The following is a 23,913-nucleotide window of genomic DNA, read 5'->3' on the forward strand; positions in this document are numbered from 1 at the left end:
CAACAACCCTATGAGGTAGAATGTGTCACTGTCCACATTTTACAGATGAGGAAACACTAGTAATGCAACTTCAAAAACCCTGGGGCTTTGGGGAAAATATACCCATGCAAGGGTTCAACTCAGTGCTCCTCGGTGGCCTTCACCTAGGCCAGAGGTCAGGAGACTTTTTCTGTAAAGGGCCAGATGGTAAATGTTTTAGGCTTTCAGGACTATTCAGTCTCCTTCATGACCCTTCAACTCTGCCGCTGTAGCACAAACACAGCCAGAGACAATGTGTAAATGGCTGGTGTTGTTGTGTTCTAGTAGATTTTTTGCAAAAACAGGCAGTGGGCTGCAGTTGTCTGACTCCTGACCTAGGCGAATGGCTTCTCCTCTTCCTTGTAAGGACCAATCCTGCTAAACTTCCATCTGTCCCTTCTTTTCCTGGCTTCTTTCTTCTAAGTGCCTGAGCCCCACTTGCTGGAGAGGCTGCCACAATGACATAACAAAAGAAGATGAGGATACTGGGTAATGAAGTGGGCAGGGGGGAGTGAGTGTAAGCCAGAGAAGCCTGCTGATCTCTATCAGCCAATGAAGTGGCAGGGTCCCAGCAGGGGCAGTATTTTGGTCAAGCTGGTAGGAAAACTGGTCCCACAGTTCTGAGGGGCAAGGAGGGAGACCTGCCTGGATGGGACCAAGGACCCAGGTTGTGACTGGGGTAAAGGAAACAGGTCCAGATAGCAGGAAGCATTAGAGGCGACCCAGTCAAGAGGGCTGAGCTAAAGGGTCACCTCCAGCCCTTGGGGGGATGCAAATACAAAGGGAAATTGAGGCAGAAGTTCATTCAAGGAACTGGGCAAAGAAGATGGAGAAGAAGCTGTGGATGACTCTGGACTTTGTCTACTGGTAGAATAGGGCCACCAAGATCCTGGCCACCTGTGGCAGGGTGGGCTCAGGACCACTAAAGAGCTGGGCCTACAGCTGAGCCCAGATGGGGAAGTCAGTTAAACCTCCAGGGAGAGCAGCCAGGGCCTCCTGCTCCAGCCTGTGTCTATAACCCCCTCTAGGAATCCCTGCATAAAAAAGAGAAAGTCACAATTTAGCCCTTGCTGAGCCCACTGGGTAGCTCAAGAAAGACCTGCTGCTTAATCAAATCCGTTCCATTCAATAGACACTAATTAAACATGTACTATGAGCCAAACCCTGGGGATACAGAGACAGGACATATCCTCAAAGCCGTCACAGTTTACAAGCGAGATAAGTACATGCGCAACTTTTTATCATACAAGACCAAATGTGCACAGAAGCGTAACCAAGCACGACTGGGACGGAGGAGAATTCTGAACAGGGGAAGGCCTTTCCAAAGAGTTTGTTAGCAAAATATGAAGAAGAATCATTTCTATAGTCTTACTATAAGGACCTATTGGTTCCCCACAAGTTTTCATAAGAATGGAGATCTGCGGGCTTCCCTGGTGGCGCAGTGGTTGAGAGTCCGCCTGCCGATGCAGGGGACGCGGGTTCGTGCCCCGGTCCGGGAGGATCCCACATGCCGCGGAGTGGCTGGGCCCGTGAGCCATGGCTGCTGAGCCTGCGCGTCTGGAGCCTGTGCTCCACAATGGGAGAGGCCACGACAGTGAGAAGCCCGCGTACCACAAAAAAAAAAAAAAAAAAGAATGGAGATCTGCCACCCTGTCTTTCTAGAACTCATGTGAAATACTTAACATTTGAGGACTTGTTTTCCCCTGAGAAGCATTAAGATATCAGACTTCCCAGAAGAAGAGAGAAGCTTCTTTAAAACCAACATAAAAAAAAAAAAAAGTCTCATGCCCTCAAAGTCCCTCCTAGAGAATGGACTTCAAATAAATTGTGTGTTTCTCTCACCAAATGACCTTAAAGAAAGCCTTTTCCTCTTAAAATTGTACTTAGTCTTAATGGAAGTTAGAAGTTTTAAAAGTTTAGAAGAAATGGTTGTCAGGAACTAAACTCTAGCTCTATAAACTGATTTTAAAAAACCCCAGGCTCACAAAGATAATAAAAAATGCATTTAATAGCATGTCAATATACAGCTTAAATGTATATTAAGTCTTCTTTTAGTCAGTGCATTACAGGGATAGAGAAGAGAAATATCATTTGTGAATGCACAGTCAAATGTTAAATATAAGTGCTGATAAATCTTGGTGCTCTTACACTATTAAAATTCCGTTTTATGAAACATAGCTCCAGGTGCAGTGTTCTGTGCCAGCGTGGGGAATCGTCTGGTCCAGTATGCAATCTACAGTTTTAAATTGAATTGTATACAAGTATTAACAAAAGAATAAAATTTATTATTCACAAAACTAAAGTGGTTGTCATAAAGCTTACAAGAAAGTACAGCCTAGGACTAATGAGTTGAAAAACTAGTTTTAAAAATAATAAAACTTACTGGACAGTCCTGGAAAATGATATTATAAAACAAAGAAAACAGTTGGCACAGTTTAACCACCTAATTTCTAAGTGCACTTTGTAATGGTCCTTGCAAGCTGCCACTTTTCCCAGGATAATGACAAAAAGCTTCAGTCAAGTGTCACTGGCTTATGGTGACGGGTTTTTTTTATTGCATTGCCAAGAGTGGATTTTAAGAAAAAACACTACAAAGGTTTCAAAAACCCTATTTATTCTCTATCATCAAAAATAGCAACAGGGGGACTTATACAACTTTTCTGTGAGTACCCACCAGTCTATTTTTTTTTTCTTAAAAAAAATAGAAGTTAGTTAAAGAAAAATGATTTGGTTTTTAAAAAATAATGTAAGGAAACACTTAATCGGATAGCCCAAGGAGTCATCAGAAATATGTAGCAAGAAAGCTTCATTTTGGCCCTCTCCGGCCTTTGCACGTCTTTTACTAAACTAGAAAGAGAATGTACAGTACCAATATGTTCCCCAACCTGCTTGGATCGAATTGTTTTGTTTTGAAACCCATTATTGCTAAACCAGAGTGTTGACACTGAGAGCCGAGGAGTCCGCTCATAGAGGATAAAATTGAGAGGCTGCTTCTGAGGACTGGATCTCCACCTGGGCCATTTTGAACTGGGTGCACTGCAGCCACTTGCGCAGGGCCGCCAGGCTGGCACTGCTCTGGGTGGAACCCGGCAGCGTCCTGAGGCTGTGGTGGTTCACGTTGTTCTGAATGGCCTGGAGGCGAAGCTGGAGTCCCGCAGATAAGTGCTGTAAGAAAGGGCAAGACGGTAGTTTAGTTTCTTTCCTGCTCGGGTTCCCCGTCAACCCAGGGAGTGCCGGCCTGGACTTCTTCTGCAGGCGGGACTTACACGTGGCACGGGAGCTGTCTGGCCTGAAGAAGGCCAACTCCCAAATTTGGGGAGGGCTCAGGGCAGAGGGTGTGGGCCGGTGCCATGTTCTTAGAGCCCACCTGGCCCAAATCCATCCAAATAATGCCCCTCCCATCTCGATTCATTCTTTGCAACACCAGTGCAGGGGCTGACACTTAGACTTGTCCCCCGAGAGCTGTTTGCTATGTGGGCCTGGTGTCGCAGGCTATGCTGCCAGGCTCCCTGGGTTCATATCCTCGGTCCTCTGTAAACAACTTGGGAACAAGGTTTTTCGGTCTGTGTTTGGATTGTCTCCTGGGCAAAGTGGGGATAGTAACACTCACCTGATGGGGTTATTGTAAGGATAAGTGATTTAACAGAGGGGTCAGAACAGAAGCCGGCACATAGGAAGGGCTCAGGACATTTTCATCATGATTATAGTCTCTCTGTTCTCACGTTCATGCACACGTTCATGCACACACGAAGGAGCTAGGTTGTAAGCTTTTCTTATTCTTCTTAGCTTTCCATGAAGTTCTGTTGGCCTCCACTTAGCACTCTGGGCAATGTCAAATTGCCACAGATGACCGCCAAGCAGGGGGAGGGCAGTTTGGAATACCTCGGGGTGAAAGTCCAAGCAGTTTTCACAACAGAAGCTAGTGGTGCAATGAGGTTTTCAGCAACGCCATTGGCCCTACCGGTGGCCACAAACAGCAGTTAGGCCGTGAACCAGTACTCAAAGCCTGTGGGCACTGCTGACAGCTGTATATCTCTCTTGGTATCCCTTGAAGTCACCTCCCTTCCTTCCACAAGCATCCCTCCCCAACTCTGGGAGGAAATCCAGCAACAAGGCTTCCATCTTTATGGAAGATACTCCCTGATACTCCCAGTGCCTTAGACGGGACCCAGTTTGGGAGGGAGAGGGTGGTGAGCTTTGCCATCTTAATGTTAAGCCCCAGTAACTAGATTTACAGCCATGGAGTACGTCTGGCCCTGCAGTGACAATGCGTCACTCAAGGCGGGGCCTGGCAGTGAGAACTACGTTCTGTCTCCCCCTCCCTGGCTGTGGGACCCTGTCCAAGTTACTCTTCCTATGTTTCCTCTTATATAGAATGAGGGGGGGAGTGGGCAGGTCCCTTCTAGTTCAATTCTGTCGTTCACTGAATGTTATCCTCTCTTAATAGAATTCTTCCCATCACAAAAAGTCAGTCCTAGTGGCCAGGAAATAGCACCGGACATGTCTGGGACCAGATCCCATGGGTATCCTCCGAAGGTAGAGTAGCTTTTTAGCCTGTGTTCTAGTCAGTAGCGGAGCCTCGCCCAGACTCTGGGATCCTCCCCCTCCCCCTTCAATCAACGATGAGTAGGACAGCGGCTCCTGCTGTCACCTCGGCCCACAGGCCCCCTACCTGTCCTGCAGGGTCTCCTGCATTATCAGCCCCCAGAGACCAGGAACAGGTAATGAGTGGCGCATTGTAGAGCCCTGTGAATGTTATGAGCTTCTCTGGAGGGAACTGAGCTTCCAGTCCACCCGGGGGTGACTTACCTTGATATTTGACTGAATCATTGGCAACCACATAGGTATCAGCTGTATGGAGAAACACAGAAGGCCCATTATTACTGTTCTCCATTCTCCCACATAAGCTCCGCTTACTGCCTGGCAAAGCAAGGCACACGGAATCCCTTTAACATCACAAAAGGATGTGGGCCTCCGATGCAGAGTTCTCCTCTATCAGACAAACGTCTCTCTGAGGCCAAACCCTGCTGAGCTGGTGGCATTTGGAGGTTAATAAGCGCCCCATGAGTGCCTGAAACACACACCGTAAATGACTGATTGTCTCTTGAAAGCTACCAAGCATGGGAAATTAAATGTGTATTTATTTAATTAAATCCTCTCTTTCTTGAAATAGAATTTCCTCCACGGGATCTTTAGAACTGAGTCTCCAAGTAGCATGGCGAAGCTCTCTGCCTGTGGTCGTTAAGCAAAGATCACTGGGAAGCGGTTAAAATGCTTAAGTGATGGACAAAGACAAGCCCTGAAGCTGCCTGGCTGTGATCTGGAAGACGAGACACAGCACGAGTGAGTGCCGGCCGGGGTTTCAGCAGTGTGGGTGCACGGGCAGGCGAGCAGCGGGTCCCTGCTCCAGCCGGGAGCAAGGCTCTCAAATCTTGGGCATCTGGGGAGCCCTGCCCCTCCGCTGCCTCTGATTTGCCCTGAGACCCTTCCTAGGAGGTCACAGGTGCCCCGCCCGAGCTCCCCCAGCAGCGGCTCTCCTCTGTCCGCTTTGGTCTCTTGCCACACCTCAGCCCTTCTGAACGCAAGTGTTGACTTGTGTTCGTGGCCTCATAAATCCGGAAGTCAGGGACAGAATACATTTCCCAAAGTGTATTCCACAGAACTCCAGTTGGGTGGGATTTAAATGGGGAAGGGGGGCTATGATCTAATCAGTTTGGAAATGTTAGTTTCTTTCAGGACTGTTCAGATCTTTAATATGCTCAAATGCATCATATCATTTCAGTCCACGCTCCTTCTGACCCAACTCCAATAGAGTTGATATGGGTTGCATTGTGTCCTCTCATATAGCCGTTGTAGTCCTTGCCCACACAGCCTCAGAAGGGACCTTATTTGGAAATGGGGTCATTGAAGATGTAGCGAGTTAGGATGAGGTCACTCTGGAGTAGTGGGGACCCCTAATCCAATATGACTGGTGTTCTTATAGAAAGGGGGAAATTTGGACACAGATAGGTACACAGGGAGAGCAGCACATGAAGGTGAAGCAGAGATCTACAAGCCAAGGAACGCCAAAGATGGCCAGCAAACCCCCAGGAGCCAGGGGAGAGGCTGGGACAGATGCTCCCTCACAGCCTCAGAAGGAATCAATTCTGCCATCACCTTGATCTCATAACTTCTTGCCTCCAGAACCAGGAGACAATACATTTCTGTTACTTCAGTCAGTCACCCAATTTGCAGTGTTCAGCAGCCTAGCAAACTAATACAAGGGCACTCAAGGGAGCAAAGCCCAGAGGTGGGCGTGTGCAGAGAGGTGAGGAAGCAGTGGAGGTTCACGTGGTGCTGAAGGGTGAGGTTCTTAGCACAGGATCATGAAAAGCAAGTTTAGAAAAGCAGAGTGAGGCCTCTGGATGTTTGGCCTTGATGTTTGGGAAATACCTGAACTGACCTCTTGTTAAGAATCCTGAGGGACGGGGAGGTGGGTTGAGACCAGGGAACACTGAGTACTCTGCCCCTGGGTGGACACCTTTCCCAGGGTTGCCCCACAGGCTAAGGGCCTTTATGAGGCAAACAAGGAGAATACTGAGGCTGATTTTAGAAGTGCTTTTGTTATTTCCCCACTGATGTAACACAAGACCATAGGATTCTAAATATACCTGCAAGGGGCCGTCAGGTTTGTGATTTACCAACCTGACTGAAGGCATCAGGTTAAGGTTCATTGTGAAGGACAGCATGATACAATCCAGCAGTCATCCTATTTCAGGAATGCTAATTTGACTGTTTTGAATAACGGTTCATTTCAGTACCCTTTTGCTAGTGGCTCCTACAAAGCTGTCAGTAAGAATTAGATGTAATTTATTCTGGGCACTGTAATGTTATAATAAAATTGGTTGTTTTTTCTTCTCCAAAAACAATATCCAGAAAACTGAAGGACACTTAAAAAATATGTTTTTCATCAAAATCAAAGGGATACTTTTCCTCTTATCTTGGTTTATGTTATGGGATAAATTGAAGACTTCCCGCTCAGTTGGACTATATTCATTTCACTCCATGCTTTTTCCAGCCCTCAAAATAAAATTAGTCATGAAACTTTCTCTTTCACCCAAGATGGAGTAACAGAGACCAGATTTACAATCCTGCCTAAAACAAAACTAAAATTCCAGATGAAGGGTAATGAAACAATGATTTTCAGACATTAAGCATCAGCAATGCAGGACAGTGATCACTGAGGGAGAGGAAACAAACAAGGTGACCCCTACAGTTATCCTAGCTCACTGCCTAGACAGTGTTTTCAGGCAGTAGCACAGGGAGAAGGAACCCAGGTAGAGTCTGGTGGTCTTCCTGAGGTGAGGAGATGGAGCTGGGAGTCCAGGGAGGCCAAGGGAGCTAGAGTTTGTAAGGCAGAGTAGTGGAAAGGAGAGAGCTGTAGAGAGAGAGAGAGAGAGAGAGAGAGCGCTAATTCTCTGAAGATCTGTAAAGGGTTCCCCTTGAGTCTTCAGCTCAATACTGACCAGTATACACATGTGAGAAAATTATCCAAGGCTGAAGAAAAAATAACCTAAAAAGATTAGAGGGAAAAATCCCTGGTAATCACATAGCAATAGTTTGTGTTTCCACTAGTTATAGTGGAAAAATCTTGCAAATCATAGAACACCAAGTAGACTACTCAGGATATTACCTTACCAGTGAAGAAATAGTAGCCCTAGACAAACTGCTGCTCCAATCCTACCTAACAAAGCTTAACACCAAGTTTCAAAGGCATAAAACTGTTTCTAAGTAATTTAACTATGGCATAGAGTACAGTTCAAGAATGCTTGTAGGAATAAAAAAATATCTAGCACCCAAAAAAGTCAAATTCAAAATGTCAAGAATCCAATAAAAAATTACCAGCCATGCTAAGAAGCAGGAAAATGTGATTCATAATGAGAAGAAAACTCAAGTAACTAGAAAAGACCCCGAAATGACACAGAGAACAGAACTGGTAAACAAGGACATTAAAACAGTTATTACAACTATATTCAATATGGTCAAGAAGGTAGAGGAAATACTGAGTATGTTAAATCGAGGTATGCAAGAAAATCTTAAAGAAACAATAGCTGATACTTTTCCAGATATAATGAAAACTATAAATTCACAGATCCAAGAAAGTCAACAAAATCAAGAACAAGAAGTATGAAGAAAACTACACCAAGGCATATCATCATCAAATTGCTTAGCAACAATGGTAAAGAAAAAAATCTTCAGAGCAGCCTGAGAAAAAAGACATATCATATACAGGAGAAAAAAAATAAGAATGACAAAGATTTCTTCTCAGAAACAATGGAAGCAAAAAGACAGTGGATGAATAGCATCTTCAAAATACTAGGGGGAAAAAAAAACTTTGAACCTAGAATTCAATAACCACTGAAAATAGCTTTCACATATGAAGGCAAAGTAAAGACTTTCTCAGACATACGAAAGCTGAAGGAATTAAGCTTCAGTAGACCTACACGAGAAGTTGTAAAGAAAGTCCTTTGGGCAGAAGGAAGATGGAAGTTTAATTCTACAGAAAGGAATGAAGAAAACTGAAAAATGTAAATATGGCAAAAACAGAAAATATAAAACAAAATTTAAATTGCTTTGAGAGATAATTGTTTAAAAAAAATTATGGTTTGGTTTATAACATATGTAGGAGTAAAATGGATGACAAATCATAGCACAAAGTCTGGAAATGGAAGTATACTGTTGTACATTCTCATACTATACATGCAGTGGTACATTATTACTTGAAGGCAGATTGTGTTAAGTTAAAAATGTTGACTATAAACTCTTAAGTCAACCACTAAAACAACAACAGCTAAGACATATAGCTAATAAGATAACTGAAAAACACATTTAAATAACCCACGGGTCAAAGAAGAAGTCAAAAGGGAAATTAGAAAGTATTTTGAACTGAATGGAAATGAGAATATATCAAAATTCAGAGGAATACAGCCGAAGCAGTACTTAGGAGGAAATTCAGAAAACCAAACACTGACAGCTGAATAGAAAAACGTTCTCAAATTAATGACCTCAGCTTCCACCTTAAGAATCTAGACCAAAAAGTGGAAATTGTATCCAAAATTTAATCATTAAAAACTCAATTAGTCAAAAAGAAGGTAGAAAAAGAGGGAATAAAGGACAAAGAACAGATGGGAAATAAAGAAAACAAATAGCAAGGTATTTTAAGCCAAATGATATCACAAAACACATTAAATGAAAATGGTTTAAAAATCCCAATTAAAAGGGATTGTCAGATTGGATTTTTAAAAAAGCCCAATACCCAACTACATGCTGCCTATAAGAAATATACTTTAAATAAAAAGACACAAATAGGTTAAAAGGCTAGAAAAAGATATACCATACTAATACTAGTCAAAAGAAAGCTAGACTGCCTTTATTATTACCAAAGAATATTATCGAGGATAAAGAGAACCATTTCATAATTTCAATTCATTAAGAAGATATAACAATCCTAAACATTTATACACCTAATAATAGCTTCGTAATATGTGAAACAAAAACTGGTATACCTGAAAAGATAAATTAGGGAGATATTTCAATACCCCTTTTCAATAACTGATAGACTAAGTGGATAGAAAAAGAAGGAAGGACATGAAAAAATTGAACAATACTATCAACAAGCTTGAATCAACTGACATAGGAAACTATATTCAACAACAGCAGAAGACATATTCTTTTCTAGTACACACAGCATTTACCAAGATAGACAATATCCTAAACAAGACTCAATAAATTTAAAATGAGTCAAATTATACAAAGTATTGATATTTTCTCTGATCATAACGGGATTGGATTAAAAATCCATAACAGAAAATCTCTAGAAAAGCCTCAAATATTTGGAAACTAAATTATTGCCTCTAAATAAGCAATGGGTCAAAAAGGAAAGCAAAAGGGAAGATAGAAAGTATTCTGAACTGAACGTAAACGAGAACAGAACTACCAAATTGTAGGATGCTGCTAAACCAGTGCTTAGATGGAAATCTTAATCACTTATGTTATAAAAGAAAAAAATCTCAAATCAGTGAATTCCACTTCCACCTTAAGAAACAAGAAAAAGAAGAGCAAATTAAATTGGAAGTCAACAGAAGAAAGAAACTGATAAAGAACAGAAATTAATGAAACAAAAACTACAGAAAAAATCTATGAAAACCAACCAAAAGCTGGTTATTGTTGTCATTGTTTTAAATCAAAAGCTCACTAAAATTGATAAACCTTTAACCAGATTGATCAGAAAAATAAAAGTGAGATCACAAATCACCATTATCAGGAATGAAAGAGGTAACATAACTACTGTTCCTACAAATATTAAAAGTATAATAAGGGAATATTATGAGTAACTTCATGCCAATAACATCAACTATTTTGATGAAATGGACAAATTCTTTGAAAGACACACTGTCAAAGATCACTCAAGAATAAGCAGATAACTTAAATAGTCCTGTATCTATTAAAGAAATTGAATCTGTAGTGTAACACCCTCCTGCAAAGAAAATTCCAAGCCCAAGCAGTTCCACTGGTGAATTTGACCAAATATTTAAGGAGAAAAAAAATACCAAACATACATAAACTTTTCCAGAAAATGGAAAAGAAAGGAATACTTCCTGACTTACTCTATAAGGCCATCATTACCCTGATACCGAAACCAAAAATAGTTATTACAAGAAAAGAAAATTACAGTCCAATATCCCTCATAAACACAGATGCAAAAAAATTATTTTAAAGTGTTAGCAAATAGAATTCAGCAATACATAAAAGAATAATACTTCAAGACCAAGTGGTTTGTCCCAGGAATATAAGGTTGGTTTAACATTCAAAAATCAATCCATGAATCTCACTGTTAATAGTCAAAAAAGAAAAATCAAATGACCATCTCAATAAATGTAGAAAAAGCACCTGACAAATCCTACATCTATTCCTGACAAAAATTCTTAGCAGACTAGGAATAGAAGAGACCCTTACTCAATCTGACAAAGGGTATCTATGAAAAACTAACAGCTAACATTTATATTTAATGAATGCTTTCTTCCTAAGATCAGGAACAAGACAAGGTTTCCAACCCTCATGACTTCTATTCAACTTGTATTAGAGGATCTAGCCAGAGCAATGAGACAAGAAAAAGAAATTAAAAGTATAAAAATTCAAAAGAAAGAAAGAAAACTGCTTCTACTTGCACATGACATAATTGTCTACAGAGAAAATCTGATGAAAGCTACAAGAAAGCTACTAGAACTAATAAATGAGTTTAACAGATTGCAGGGTATAAAGGCATAAATCAGTTATATTTCTAAATACTAACAATAAAATACCAAAAATTTAAATGTAAAAAACCATACTATTTATAATACTATAAAATTACTATACACTTAGGGATAAATTTGATAAAATATTCTAGTCCTGTATATGGAAAACTATAAATATTGCTGAAAAAAATTAACAAAGACATAAATAAATAGAGTGGTATACTCTGTTCAAAGATTGGAAGACTCAATATTGTTAACATCTCAATTCTCCTTAAAGTGATGTATACATCAGTGCAACCCACATTCCCAGCAGGCTTTTTGTAGTAATTGACAAGTTGATTTTAAAATGTATCTAGAATGCAACGGACCTAAAATAGCCAAAACAACTTTGAAATAGGTGTAGAAATTTAGAGGAGTAACACTACATGATTTCAAGGCATATTAGAAAGCTATAGTAACCTAGACAGTGTGGTACAAAGGTAGACAAACAGATCAATAGAAATGAATTGAGTATCCATTAATAGAACCATACATGAATGGTCAATTGATTTTTGACAAAAGTGCAAAGGCAATTCAATGGATAGAATTTTTCACAAACAATCCTAGAATAATTGGATATCCACACACATAAAAAGTACCTCAATCCATACCACACACATCCACAAAAGTTAACTCAAAATGGATCATAGATATAAACTAACACCTAGAAGAAAACATATATAATATCTAGAAGAAAACACAAAGAAAACTCTTTGTGATCTTGGATTAGGCAAAGATTTTCTTAAATACAACATCAAAAGCATGATTCATAAAAGAAAAATTTGATAAATGGTATTTCATCAAAATTAAGACTTTCTGCTCTTCACAAGTCACTGTGAAGACAATGAGAAGACAAACACAGAAAAAAAATCTTTGCAAATGACATATCTGATAAAGAACTTGTATCTGAAAGTTCAATAATAAGAAAAAAACCAACTTGATTTTTAAAATGGGCAAATAATTTTAATAGACATTTTACCATGCAGATATATGGATAGCAAATAAGCACATGAAAAGATGTTGAGCATCATTTGTCAACAGGAAAATGCAATTTGCAGTACACAGTTCTTAGAATGACTAAAACTAGAGATTAACTACATTAAGTATTGACGAAGATGTGTAGGCACTGGAATGCATACTGCTGGTGTGAATGTAACAGGGTACAATCACTTTGGAAAACAGTTTGCCAATTTCTTTAAAAGTTATACACATATCATACAGCCTAGCAATTCCACTCCTTGGTATTTATCCAACACACCTGAAAGCCTATAGCTACACAAAGACTTGTGTATGTATATTCATAACAGCTTTATTTGTAATAGCCTCAAACTTTTGGAAACAGCTCAGATGTCCATTAATTGATGAATGGATAAACAAAATGTGTTATATCCATATAATAGATACTACTCAGAAATAAAATAATCTACTGATACATGTAACATGGATTAATGGTAATATAATTATTCTGAGTGAAGGAAGGCAGAGAAAAGCATAACTACTGTATGAATCTATTTATATGAAATTCTAGAAAATGCAAACTAAGCTATTATGACAGAAAGCAGATCAGCAGGTGCCTGGCGATGAGGAAATGGGGTACAGGAAGTGGTGGAACAGAGACTAACCAATGTGTATGAGAAAACTTTAGCTGGGGAGGACAATATTCATTATCTTGACTGTGGTGATGGATGGCTTCACGGGTATAATATGTGTGATGTGAAGATATCAAATTGTACATTTTACATATGTAAAGTTTACTGTGTATAAATTATACTTCAATAAAGCTGTAAAAAACAAAATCAGGTATGATCACCCAAGTGTCAGTCATGTAGTTTCTCCCATAGTGTTGACTTTTGCTATTGACTGTCAAGCTAGATAAGCTATATCTATCCCTTTTTAACCAACAACCTTGCAGTTTTCTGGTAACAGTCAAGTTTTCCCTAAAATCGTGCTGCTTTTCTTCAGCACTGTGTGAGTTAACTTTACAAATGTCCTTTATTGAAGGGAGTCAACCAAGGAGTGAAATAGGAAGTTATAAGGTTCTAAACTGATGCACTCGGTGGGTTGGCGGGGGGGAGGTGGGTGGTGATGGTGGCTGGGATAGTGGAATATAGACATGGAAGGCAAAGAAGGAAGTGGTACAAGAAGAGGAAGGACAAAGAATCAGTGAAACAGAGGTGGAATGATAGGAAGGAAAGGAAAAAGAATGGAAATAAAAAGAGAAAGTGAGTGAGCAACCAGGTTCTCCTTTGTTCTTTTATCTTTTTATCACACTAGCATGTTTCTGATGTCCCTGGATAGATAACAAATACCTGAATTACTTTCACACACTGTACAGTGATTTAGAAGAGTAATATTAGAAACTAAATTAATTTATCTTAGAGAAAAGTATCCGCTACCAAGTCGAACAATGACAGAGTATTTTCCTTGGTTGTCTGGATATCTTGCAAGGCGAGGCTCCACCGAACAATTTATATGACTCTAGGGTCATTTCCAGATCAATGCTTCTGCTAATATTTTAATTACTTATGTTGCATGCAATCATGGTGTGACATACCGAACCCAGCTAGAGTTGTTATAGGAGCCCGATTCCTCCAGCCCCAACTTTGAATGTGAAAATTAAATCAGTTTTATTTTCCTCTTCAGAAGGTACATTCAAAATAAATCCACATTTGTTTTTAGAAGCAAGAAATGGTCTATAGAAATCATAAGATTTTCCTACCTTGACAAAAATTGTTGAATTGCATTCTTGCAATGCCTCCATTAAACTAATCACATGGAGACACACCATTTCTACCATCTGAAACAACAAACAGGAAAATCAATTCCACTCAAGGTGATACGGAAACAGTCTGCAGCCGCATGCCCTGTGCCCACGAGGACATTCTGCACAACAACCAGAGGGGACCAGGGGTATTTATTCCTCTCTAAAACTTCAACCAGAAAATGAATTTTATAGGCTGCAGAGGTTTCCTCATGCCATGCCTTCCTCATCTAACTTGGGGCTGCCAGTGAATTCAGGTATCAATCTCACTAATCTGCACCACACTGCGATTCACACCAGAGGATAAACTGTTTCTGCTTCCTTCATTTCCAACTGCAGAACTCTTGGGCTTGGGTCTTTTCTCCATCTTGATCGATCCTTTCTCCACAGTTTCTTCACTTGGAGCGGCTGTTTCATTTATTGCACCACCTCTGTTTGAGGCTTTATTCTCCGTGGAACAAGGCAGTCATATTTACGACAGTTTAAAAATACCATAGAAATGATATCCCTCATCAGAAATCCCTGTGGCTAGATTTTAAACACTCCAGGGGGGATTTTACCAGACTGGCTTATGTAGTTTAACAAAATTTTCAGAATTTAAAATTAATTCAAATTCATTTGTAACACCATTTGCACAAGATTCACCAGTAACAAATTCATTTCCAACATTTGAATATTAAGAGACATTTGGAGGAGAGGTATTAATGGTATCAAAAAACGAGCGACAATAGAAGGAAACTCTGAATCTCTAGTTTAAATTTAAGGTCCCAGTTTCATCGTCTGTAAAAGAGCAGAATAGAATACTTGACCTCCAAGTGCTTCTTCAGTCCCAGACTCTATGATCTAATAAATGTAATTATCTATGCGGTGGTCAGAACTGTTGGTGTACCCTAAAGTTTTCACATAAATTTCCCTTAAGTTGAATTAAAACACCTCTCTCCCTACAGAACTGCCTTATAATATCTGCTTCTCTAAAGAAAAGAAAGTGCTTCCCTAAAGGAAAAATATAATCCCCTTTCCAATTACAACAAAAAGAAAATGTTTCTTAGACTAATATTCAATCAGTCAAAACCATTGCAGAATGCATTGGTGGACAGTGAATTACTGGGTTTCTGGGCACATTGGAATCATCATTATGGCGTTCTTCCAGGCCCTTTGCCCTTCACAGATAAGAACTCTACTGATGAAGCCCCCATAACCAAGACACTGGATGCTGCTTTCCCAGCTGAGAATCTTCCTCCAAAGTAGCAAACTAAACCAAAGGACTCCCTTGTAAATTCCTTCCATACACCCTCCAATCTTGACTCCATAGGACTAAGCTAAGCTTGTTCAATGAAGTGGGCTCATGCTATCCATACCTCAGCTATTTTCCAAGGTGAGCCATCCACATTAAAATGGAACTGGATTTGAAGATTGAGGAGCTTAGGTCCTCAGAGGGCAACTTAAAATGGTGAGACTCTTTTCAGCTTTGGGCCCTAAGTAGAATTAACACGTACAGTCAATACGCTCTTTTTTTTTTTTTTTGGTACGTGGGTCTCTCACTGTTGTGGCCTCTCCCGTTGCGGAGCACAGGCTCCGGACGCGCAGGCTCAGCGGCCATGGCTCACAGGCCCAGCCGCTCCGCGGCATGTGGGATCTTCCCGGACCGGGGCACGAACCCGCGTCCCCTGCATCAGCAGGCGGACTCTCAACCACTGCGCCACCAGGGGAGCTCCAATCTGCTCTTAAACACCACAAAGAGATGACTTAACTGGCTATGGTTTTTCCAAATTGCCTTAGAATCCAAAAATAATATAAATGTCCCTCCTCACTCTCTGACTTTATAGCACAGGACAACTCTTAAAGGTAGAAGTTTCACATAAATTTCCTTTGGCACTAGGCAGAGAAAACAAAAATGGTTTTTACTGAATTTATTTGTTTGCATTGTTTTTCATCAAAATGATTATGCAGGTAGAACACCCAGGTTATAACATAAAAATTCACCAATCCATTTATGTACTGTTACAACTGAAGTCTTTAAAAAAACATGTAATGTGAGGACTGAGAGTGGTTTTTGAGATTCTGTCCAAGAGGGGAAACTCATTTGTGAACTCACCACTTTGTTATGGGCCATCAGCTGAAGGATGCTGGGTGTCACCCTACTCCAAAATTCCAGTGCTGTCAGTATCGCTGTGAAGCTGAATTCATTCTGACTTTGAACATTTGTAGCTACAGCACTTTGTTCACAATATACGGTCCAGAGCTGAGCAAAGATAAATGCATGGAAAAGAGAACACATGTGCAACACGGAGGTCTGAAAAGGAAGAAAACAGGGAACCGTTACATGCTAGTGGGCTGTGGTGCTCCAAGGAGCCCTCTCCGCACGGCTTCGGCTTTCCAAGGAGCACAGCCAAAGTACGTGTAATTCAAGAGATCCAAGGCTGGAGGAGTCGTCTCCAAGTTACAAACTCATGATTCATCACCTCCAAACAATCTGCTCTTCACTCAGTTAGTGGGAGTGCGCTTAGAGACCAAGCATCTTTTCAGAGAGAAGGCACCTTAGTTTGCAGAATAAATCTACCCTCCCCCTTGCCCTTTAATGAAACTGACGTTCCTATCCCTACACTAGATTAGGAAGAACAATCATTCTACCATTTTAGGGTGTCTGCTGATCTGTAACATGGAGATAACAGTACCCTCCTCAAAGAGTTGTAGTTAAGAGTAAATGAGGTGATATACATGAACGCACTGCCCAGAACTTAATAATTATACTACTATTAGTAGTGACAGCAGTAGCAGCAGCAGCAAAGACAGTATTCCTAACTAGTAGTGAGTACTGATAGTATTCCTGACTAGTATAAGTACTGATAGTATTCCTAACTTGTATAAGTATTGATAGTATTCTTAACTAGTAGTAAGTACAGATAGTATTCCTAACTAGTAATGAGTACTGATTGAGTAAGCACCTATAACGTCCCAGACACTGTGGTAAAGACTTTTTATAGATCACCTCCATAATTCTCAAACCATTTCATCTATTTTACAGATGAAAACCTGGAGCTCAGAGAGGTTAAGTAACTTTTTCAATGTCACAGAATTACAAAGTACCATCATGAGGACTCAAACACAGATTGGGTTGAAATATTAGGAACTGACTGCCTAATTCCTTTTGCAAACATCATTCAGGTCATTTGGATGGGTGCTCTATTTGATTTCAGAATAAATCTATTGCAGGTCAGCTTGCCCCGGCCTAAATCCCAGCTGTTCCCAAACCCGCCGTGACCTCCTAGAATTTGCCTAAGCTCTGTGAGGGGACCTTGTCTCCTCATAACTGATTAGTACCAGTGTGTCTAGTTTGCTTGTATAGGTTCATGATTGATGCTTGCCCTGGACTGACTTTATTCCCTTAAGCACATCATCTGTCTCTACAATTTATAAGTTCCTCTGTGTAAGTGATTCCAACATATACTTTAGTGAGCTCCCAACTGGCCTTATTTTCATTTTTTATCTTCATGTATCTCTAGAGATTTAAGTTGAAAGGCAGTGCATAAAAAATTAGAGTGTAAATTATCCTCCTCTTCATATTTGGTTCTAAAAACTGATCACAGAATTTTTATTATATTTCTATGCTTGTATTGCTCTTCATTATTTTGAGACAGAAATGCCTAGGAAGCTAACTCTTGCTTGCCTCCATAATTTATCTTCATAAAAGTAAACCGAAAAACAATTTAGGGGGAAGAAAAGATAGTCTGGGAATTTGAACAACTTTAAATAAGGCATTAGCACAAAGTTGCTTTCCTAGCATCCACAGGAGGGCAAGTGATAAGATGCATTTTCTTCTCAGAAGAAACATAATTGGCTGATAAGGGTTTCCATTAGCAATTTTGATGCATATGGTTTTAATCTTGCAGAAATCACTTACCTTTGATTGCTCTGGAAATCCAATCAGGATAACAATAAGATGATCTGCAATATGGGAACCTGCATCCAGAGGTATTGGCAGGCAGGGAAAGGAGGCATTTGGACACACTGCATTATGAGTGAGGGAACCCAGAAGCAGCCAGGACAGCAGCCGGATGTGAGAGACACACTCAATGAATTCTTTTGGTCTATTAGGGAGGAAGGAAGTGTTAGAGATGTTTTTGTGTTTTCAGTTTCGTTGGGTGCTTAACAAATGCTTATTGATGGAGGGGTTTAAAAGTGTGGTCTTGTAGGCAGTTACATGAAGTAAAACACCAAAGCAACAAAGTGAGAACAAAATGATAAATCTGTTTTTCTTGTTTTGCACTCTAATCCTGGATCTTAGCTTCTTGAGCAAAGAGCAGCCTTTGGCGACACAGGATTACACATCATTCTTCCGCAAACCTGGCTGCCATTCTGACTAGCTTCTCTTTCTAAACTCTTTCCTTTCTTCTCATTAGAAAGTTCTCGGATATCCCCACCAGAAGGGAAGGAATAGAAGAGGAGATAAAATACACAACCACCCACATTCCTGTTCTCCAGTAATTTTCTCCCCCTGCCCCCCTTACACCCCACTCCAAACCTTTCCTCTAGCCAGGAAGCTGCCCATGCAAGATGGCAGGTCAAGCGTGCTCCAAGGTCCCAAGTAAACTAGCCCACGGGCGCCTCTCTCTTCTCAGCCTCCCTTATGGGCAGGGTCAGGGGCTCACACCTCCTTGAACTCTATTTCATCTCTGATGTAGATTCTGTTCAAGCTATAATCTAAGCTCCTTGAAGGCAGAAGCTACGTAAGTGCACAAATAAATACCTATCAATTTACTTAACTAGTGGGAATTAAGAGTTAAAGTGATAGTTCTAAGCTCCAAGTTTTCATCATCCATCAGGATGACTGAGGTCTTTGTAGGAGGGCAACTTTTATTGCCAGCATGTCATGAAGTACTCGTGTTCAAAAATGCTGCCAGGTCAGCAAATAAGTCTGGAAATTGGTCTCAATTCCCATCTCCCTAAACAACCATATTCTATTCTCATAGGTCTTCAATGCATTCAGTAGCTCTTACTGAGCCCCGGGAAACTCAGGGGTGTTTCCTGCCTCGTGGCCCGAATAATAAGGGTCTTACCCTTGTTGCATTGCAGAAGGGGGATGATAGAGCCAAGGCAGATAGCGAATCACAGCTTTGTTATCTCTGTGGTTGCCCCGTGAGATTTCCATGGCTGCAATCTGAGCCAGCCCAACTTTGAGATGGCCACCAAAGGTATCTTCATGCAGAGGCTGGGAACATGTCTTCATGTGGCTCTACAAAACCAAGTGGTATTTTGTGACTTTGGCAGAGTAAATGGGGATGTTCCAGGGCACTCTTTAAGAAGATCAGGTTGTCATTTCCACATCTTCTATCACCACTCCCAAGCATACAACCCATTTAAACTGCTTCAGGGGCTTCCCATTGTTCTTAAGATAAAGGGGAAAGAGATTCCTTAGCATGGCCTAAACAACTTATGTTGTTCTCTCTCCCTGAAATACCGTTTCTGCCTCTCTTCGCCTAATTAACCCTATTCATTGTTCAGATTTTAGCTCAAGTGTCACCCCCTCCAGGAAGTCTTCCTTGATCTACTTTAGGAGCCTTCCTAACCTCCCTGGTAGGTCATATCACCCTATTAGAAGCTCTCATGCTGCTGTCTACCTCTTTTTCATAGCATTTGTGAAAGTCACAATTTCACTTTAGTTTGTATGAAATTTTCATTAAAATTGGCCATCGCTGCCAGACTCTAACTGAGGGCAGCCACTGTGTCTGTTTTTGCGGATCATCACATCCTTAAATGCCTAGAACAGTGTCAGGCATGTTATTGGTGCTCAATACATACCAGTGGAATTAATTCAGAAAAATTTCGTTGCTCAGTGTGGCTTAGTGGAAAGAGCAGTGAACTGGGAGTTGAGACCTAGGTTCTAGACCCAGTTCTGTCCTAACAGTCACATGGCCTTAGCTAAGCCACTTGCCAGACCTTTCTGATCTGTTTCCTAATACGTAAAATCAGAGGGTTGGATTATGTCTACAGTCCCTAACCTTTTGGTCATCATAGATCCTTCTTATTATTTTTCTCTGTATTTTGGAAGTGGCTATAAAACTATTTAGGTAATATTGTTTCCTCTTCAGACAGCAAAGTGGTTTCAGCGTGGGCAACCAGATTCAGCACGTGCATGAGCAAACACTAGGGGAGCTTACTCAGAAATGACTGGATTTGGATATTGTGAGAAATCATCAATTTAAATTTTGATTCTACTCTCTGCAGAGCATTTGCAAGTCTATCCCTATCCCAAGAAACACTTGGATCATCTGAGCAGAGCCTGGAAACTGAGTTGGGTGCTGAAGGGACCGTAGCTGTAGCTGATGAACTTCTGGGACGACTAGATCCTATTTATCAAAAAGCCACATTTAGTGCTGGACTGCAATCTGGCTGCTCATCGGGCCAGGTCTGGCTCCTCTTCTGCTCTTTGTCTGGGGCCTTCCTCAAATCTCTCGGACTATCAATCTTTTAGCTCCCTAGTCTTCTCGCGGCAGGGAAGTTGACTTGCATCAGCAATTCATTCCACCCTGCAAAGCAATCAATATCCTCAACAACCTCACTGGGATTTTACCCATATGCAAATTAAACGTTGTTCTGTCTTTAATTATTTTCTGGAAGGAGACAGCTTTAATGCAGATAAAAACCATAAACAACTTACGTTTGCATAAGGTGTACACATTTCACACGAACTAAAGTTTACAAAAGTGTCTTCACATGCATTATTTCACACCAAACCTTGGAACGGGCAGCAAAGGTAGGTTGATTTAGGTGGGTTTATTAGACTTCCTTTGCTAATGAGGAAACTGAGGCTCAGGGTAGTTAAATGGGTGCCACAGTGAAAAGAGAATGGATTGGGGGTCACTACAGTCTTAGGTCGCCCCTGACCCCACCACTTAGCAGTAGCGTGATCTTGAGCAAATGACTGCACCACCTTCGGCCTCAGTGTCTACATTGGTAAAACGGGAATATTTTACAATAGGGGTATTGTGAGAATTGAATAAATGGCAAAGTAACGGTATGCACAGAACTGGAGCCGCCATGGAAATATCCTTTCCTTTCTTCACTCCCTCTTCACAGAGGTGGAACTCGGTTCTTCAGAATCCCAGGACATGGGCTCATTCAACAGTGCCACCACGGCCTCTCCAGGTAATGATAAATTTCCATCCAGTCTGCTTAATTCCCTAAAAATGTCTCTCCAGTCTCGCTAACCTGAGGGATGAGGGGACGCAGGCCCTCTTACCTTCAGTTTGGTCAGCGTGTGCATGTCTGCCATGAAGTCCAGCACGTCGTTGATGTACTGCCGCACACACTCCATCGCCGCCGTCCCGCACTGAAACACACAGGACACGGCGGGGCGCGCGCTCTGAGTCACGGCCTGCACTTTTGCCCTGATGGAAGTGATTGTCTCGCTCTGGTTTCACGCTGTTTACTAATGAGCTGTTTCATTTTCTGGATTTCTGACTCACTTCGTTACTCTCAGCCATAGCCTGTGATTGTCTGCCCCAACTTTGGACAAAAATTAATAAAAAGGTTTGTGGTGGAGAGCAAAAAATGGGATGGCCTAGGGAAGACAGGGTTTACAGGCTTTTTTTTTTCCACTGGGTCATTGAACTGATTTTGTTTGCTTGTTTTTAAACTGGTTGGTATATAAAGATTTAGCCTATGTAAAAGTCATTAGTATTGGTCTTCATGACATGAATCACCTCAAAACAACAGTAACACTGAATTTATCACTCCAGGGAGTCTTAGACACACAAAAAATATGTACCACCAAATTCTACCACCATAATCTTAGATGTCTTTCTCTATCAAAAAAAAAAAAAAGGACATAAACAAATATCATGTTTGTTGAAAGAGTCAAAAATTCTTATATTCAAGCACTTACAACTTCTTATACATAGTAGGTACACTATTAAATAGATAAATTTATCATTGTTGAATTCTTGCTAGGATAATTAAAGAAACAAAATGGTCATCTTCCCCACATACTAGCAGCGTGTTTGATACGTTTTAAAGGAAAAAAAAGCATACTTGTGTTTCAGGTTATTAAATGGAATAAACCTGCTCTCTCAGGGCAATGCAGTGAATTTAGGATTATAAACAAAGAAAAGGAAAATGGACAGACAGGCTGCTACATCAAAGCTGTATGAGAGAACTCATACATAAGACTGGATATAGTGTGGATCAAAAGCAGGCCCTCTTTGAAGCCATCTGAATACTATGCTAAGGCCTTTCTTAGCTTTCTTTAGGAAAATCTGGAACATTATATACTTAACTAGCTCACCCAGTGGCTCTCATTTTCCCATATTCATGTAAATCTGCACAGCACTGAACTATATCACCTTCTATCTCTTCTAGAATGTTACGCCTGTCGGTTCCTCTGACAGGATAACAAACAGTAAAATAAGGTCATTGGCAGTTCTGTCAAGAGTGTTTTCCAAGCATTTCATATGTTTTAAGGTTTTCTTCTTTTAATTTAAATCAAGTGAAGGAATTATAAAAGGTTATTGTGCTCCTGCTTTGGGAATATTAGTCCCTTAGTGCAAGAAAGGATTTCCCCCCCAGTTTATTCCATTTTCTCTGACCTTTCACATGTCATGCAAATAAGAGCATATACTCTGCTCCTGAATTTCTTGAAAGGGATTTGTTTCTTTCATAGGCGATATTTTATACCATTTCAACTAGGCAAATGTCACAGAAAATAATTACTTGGAGCATTATTCAATATTTGTCTTTTACTCTTGAATTTCAAAAAATGAGAGGAAAGAATTTACTATTACCAGTTACTTTTGCTCTAGAGACAGTAAATAGATCTAATAAAAGGCTTAAAATACACTTTCTAGTCAGGATAACTTCAGTGAGCCATCTACACTTATAAAACAAAGCATATAATTTCCAATTGCCCCCCTTTTTTCTTTTACTTTGCAAAACATAAGTATAACCTTAGTGTGTTATTTTAAAAAACCAAAAAACATAAAGAGTCTAGCTCAACTTGTTTCAAAAGACTTATGTTTATTTCAGTGGGAAAACTGATGATAAAGGAGTTGAAAACATACTCTAATCTCAAAAACATGAATTGAAGTGAACCACATCCAATTCTTTCTCAAAACTTGTATCTGATTTTAAAGTTACATTTCTTACATTATAAAGATAACACGTGTTCGATGTAGAAACCTTGGAAAATATAAATAAATAAAAGAAAAAGAAAAATCACCATAATCCTAATTCCTGCTCTCTACCTCTGAGACAGCCACTGTTAATATTTCCAAATATTTTTTAATGCATATAACATACACACATATATAATTTTTTATAAGATTGAGATAGTTTTTTCTAACCTGCTTTTTAATTAGATTCATCATAAGCATTTTCCAATAATTAAATATTCTTTGATTTGGTCCACATAATAGTCTATCTTATAGATGTACTTTATTTTATTTAAATAATACCCTAATGTTGCACATTAATTTTGTTTCCATATTTTTCCTATTTTAAATCCTACTTTAATAAATATACTTGTAGATAATTCTTTATGTGCTTGTAGATAAGTCTATATTTAATTACTTTCTCAAACATATTCCTAGAAGTAGATTGGCAACTCTTTTTCAGCAAAACTGACTATCACCAGTAGCTTATAAGAATTTTTGTTTCGGGCTTCCCTGGCGGCGCAGTGGTTGAGAGTCCGCCTGCTGATGCAGGGGACGCGGGTTCGTGCCCCGGTCCGGGAGGATCCCACATGCCGCGGAGCGGCTGGGCCCATAAGCCATGGCCGCTGAGCCTGTGTGTACGGAGCCTGTTGCTCCGCAACGGGAGTGGCCA

At 40.4% G+C, this 23,913-nt stretch overlaps 1 protein-coding gene across 4 annotated transcripts in view; it reads right to left on the reverse strand.

Annotated features, from left to right (window-relative positions):
* Positions 1 to 2,982: 2,982 nt before the first annotated feature.
* Positions 2,983 to 23,913, reverse strand: part of UNC79 (unc-79 homolog, NALCN channel complex subunit) — a gene marked incomplete at both ends in the record, with an annotated part of 200,721 nt that continues 179,790 nt past the window's right edge. For all 4 annotated transcript variants that reach the window (XM_082681877.1, XM_082681876.1, XM_082681874.1 and 1 more), the window contains 7 exons: positions 2,983 to 3,183; positions 4,828 to 4,869; positions 14,053 to 14,130; positions 16,190 to 16,387; positions 17,996 to 18,182; positions 19,152 to 19,327; positions 21,335 to 21,424. In XM_082681877.1, the coding sequence (XP_082538003.1) occupies positions 2,983 to 3,183; positions 4,828 to 4,869; positions 14,053 to 14,130; positions 16,190 to 16,387; positions 17,996 to 18,182; positions 19,152 to 19,327; positions 21,335 to 21,424 (972 nt within the window). The remainder of the gene's footprint in view (positions 3,184 to 4,827; positions 4,870 to 14,052; positions 14,131 to 16,189; positions 16,388 to 17,995; positions 18,183 to 19,151; positions 19,328 to 21,334; positions 21,425 to 23,913) is intronic.

The sequence above is a fragment of the Grampus griseus genome, assembly GCF_964374135.1.
Source record: "Grampus griseus genome assembly, chromosome: 2".
NCBI lineage: Eukaryota > Metazoa > Chordata > Mammalia > Artiodactyla > Delphinidae > Grampus > Grampus griseus.